The following is a 2,989-nucleotide window of genomic DNA, read 5'->3' on the forward strand; positions in this document are numbered from 1 at the left end:
GGTAAATATTCCAGGTTATCAGAGTTTGTAACCTGAAGCATTTGTAACCTGAGGCGTTTGTACCTCAAGGTCTCTCTCTCTCTCTGTATTATTGAATGTTTGGTTGTTGGTTTTTTTGTAAATTAATTTTTTAAAACTCAAACTGATTTCAATTTCTGGTCACAACCCTTTCACCCACTGGAGGTGAAAAATTCAGGACCTCCGTTTCAATGTCTTCTCAGAAGAGGAGGAGCTAGGGTGAGACATGTCCAATCCTCCCCATTTAACTATCCATTCCGTCATTTAGATATATCCTTTCTAATTTAACTATTACACTGTGGTGTTTATTTCTATTTTGCAGAGGAGAAATGGAGAGGCTGTGAATTTGCCAGAGCCACACAATGAGATCTCCATCGCCAATACTCAACAACAACACCTCACACTTTGATAGAGCATGTAAGAATTAAATTACTCTGCGCATTTTCTCTCCTTGATCCTCCCAGAAGCCCTGCACTGTAAACCAGTATCATTCTTGGATAACAGAGTCGGGGAGAGACCATCCAGTGACTTTGTGGCTGAAAAAAGATTTTGAACACAGGACTTCTCATTCCTGCTTTGCAGGGGTCCTGTCCAACTCTACAATTCTATTATTCATCTACCCGTTTAGATTTCTAGGCCCTCAACATGACACCTACTCTCTATTAGCGAGTCCATGTTGGAGAACATCTATCAGATCCCCTGTCATCTGTATTCTGCTGGCTTTTGAGATTCATCGGCTACACAAGTGATGGTAAAATTCCACCAGGCTGCTGTGTCATTGCATCTGCTGAGAGACCAGAAGCCTTTGAGTTGCTGGACTGTTGCCACCTCAAGTGTTCATTGTAATAATTTAATTTGAGAAAGCATTCCCAATCACCCTCCGTCCCACTCCATCCCTCTTTCTTTTCATGTCATGTCTTTCATATAGTAATTTCTAGGGTGAGGACTCTTATGCAATTTCTTACTCAACTTTGTAAGATGCTTTAAGTGTCTCTTTGACAAAAGAGCCAGGTATAATGGCATAGACCTTTTTTTTTAAAAAAATCACACTGCTTGGAGGAGGGCGAGTGCCGGAGATTGACTTAATATTCGAGTTGGGGAGCTTATCTGCACAGGACAGGATGAGCACTGAGGGCTAACTTTCCTTCCCTGAATAAGTTTGGGGCTCCACTCTCAGGCACAGAGAAAGCACCTGAACACTTGCCTACAACTTGAGCATTTCACAAAGTCCTTTATAGCAAATATTCACAGCTTATTACAACTTAGCATTTTCCCACCAAATACACTTGGGGAACAATGTCCTCCATCACCAGATTCAACAGCAGCCTTGTGAGCCACCAAACCTTTGTCCTGATTGGCATCCCTGATATGCAGGAGAAGAACTCTTGGGTGGCCTTCCCACTGTTTGTGCTCTACGCCCTGACTCTGCTTGGGAATTTCACGATCCTCTATGTCATTAAAAGTGACGAAAGCCTCCATGAACCTATGTATTTCTTCCTTTCCATGCTTGCCTGCTCGGATCTGGGCCTCTCCATGTCCACCATGCCAACAATGCTGGGAGTCTATTGGTTTGACTCAAGGGAAATCCCATTCAACGCCTGCATCAGCCAGATGTTCTTTATCTATATATTTCAATGGGCAGAGTCTGGCATTCTTGTGGCAATGGCTTTTGACCGATTCATTGCCATCCGTGATCCACTGAGATACAGATCACTGCTCTCAAATTCTGTAATTGTGAAAATTGGTATAATTCTCTTTTCAAGAGGCCTGTCTGTCTGCTTCCCCATCCCCTTTCTTATTAAGCGTCTCCCTTTTTGCAGATCCAATGTCCTTTCTCATTCCTACTGTCTCCACCAAGATGCCATGAAGTTAGCCTGTGCGGACACCAGAGTCAACGTCCTATATGGTTTGATCGTAGTCATGTGCACTGTAGTGTTGGACGCTCTCATCATTCTTGTATCTTATATTCTGATCCTGAGGACTGCTTTGAGCATTGCCTCCCGCAAAGAATGTCTGAAGGCTCTCAACACCTGCGTCTCCCACATTGCTGCCATCTTGATTTTCTACGTCCCAATGATTGGCGTAAGTATGGCACATCGATATGGGAAGCACCTTTCCCCCATTGTCCACATGCTTATGGCCAACATCTATGTTGCAGTCCCACCACTTCTTAATCCCATTGTGTACAGTGTGAAGACCCAGCAGATTCGGCAAAGGATATGCAACATTTTGCAGTTAGGGAAGAATAGGGAGTGATGTGTCTTCTGCCGTGTCTTCTGTCTCATCATGGGAGTGAAACTGCCTTGGTTGCACTGGTCAATGATCTCCGGCAGGCTAGGGACAAAGGTGAAAGCTGATTCCTGGTTCTGCTGGAACTCTCAGTGGCCTTTGATACCATCCTTCTGGAACAGCTAGAGATGTTGGGAGATGGGGGCACAGTTATACAGTGGTTCTGCTCCTTCCTCCTGGGTCATGTCCAGAAAGTGTTGTTGGGCTCTCACTTGTGGGGTGCCTCAGGGCTCTGTCCTCTCCACAATGCTTTTCAACATCTATATGAAGCCACTGGGAGAGATAATCAGTATGTGGATGATACCCAGCTCCACCTCTCCTTTAAGTCAGAACCAGTGGAGACAGTGAATGTCCTGTGTGAGTGTCTGGAGGCCATTGGATGGATGGATGGTGGCTAACAGATTGAAGGTGAATCCTGACAAGACAGAAGTACTGTTTTGGGGGGAAGGGGGTGGGTGGGTGTGAGTGACTCCCTGGTCCTGAAAGGGGTAACTGTGCTCCTGAAGGACCAAGTGCACAGCCTGGGAATAATCTTGGACTCACAGCTGTCCATGGAGGTGCAGGTACATTCTGAGTACAGGGCAGGTTGGTGTTGACCTTTAAAGCCCTAAAGAGCCTCAGCCCAGTATACCTGAAGGAGCATCTTCACCCCATTGTTCAGCCCAGATGCTGAGGTCCTCCT

General features: G+C 45.5%; 1 protein-coding gene across 1 annotated transcript; it reads left to right on the forward strand.

Moving 5' to 3' along the window:
* Positions 1–1,302: 1,302 nt before the first annotated feature.
* On the forward strand, positions 1,303–2,571 carry LOC309341173 (olfactory receptor 51H1-like). The gene has a single exon (XM_081860695.1). The coding sequence runs from the start codon at positions 1,315–1,317 to the stop codon at positions 2,272–2,274; it is 960 nt and encodes a 319-aa protein (XP_081716821.1). The 5' UTR covers positions 1,303–1,314; the 3' UTR covers positions 2,275–2,571.
* Positions 2,572–2,989: the final 418 nt, after the last annotated feature.

Source organism: Podarcis erhardii (assembly GCF_964252035.2).
Source record: "Podarcis erhardii genome assembly, chromosome: 4".
Taxonomy (NCBI): Eukaryota; Metazoa; Chordata; class Lepidosauria; order Squamata; family Lacertidae; genus Podarcis; species Podarcis erhardii.

Coding starts and splice junctions, on each gene's coding strand:
- LOC309341173 (XM_081860695.1), top strand. CDS start 1,315: ATGTCCTCCATCACCAGATTCAACAGCAGCCTTGTGAGCCACCAAACC.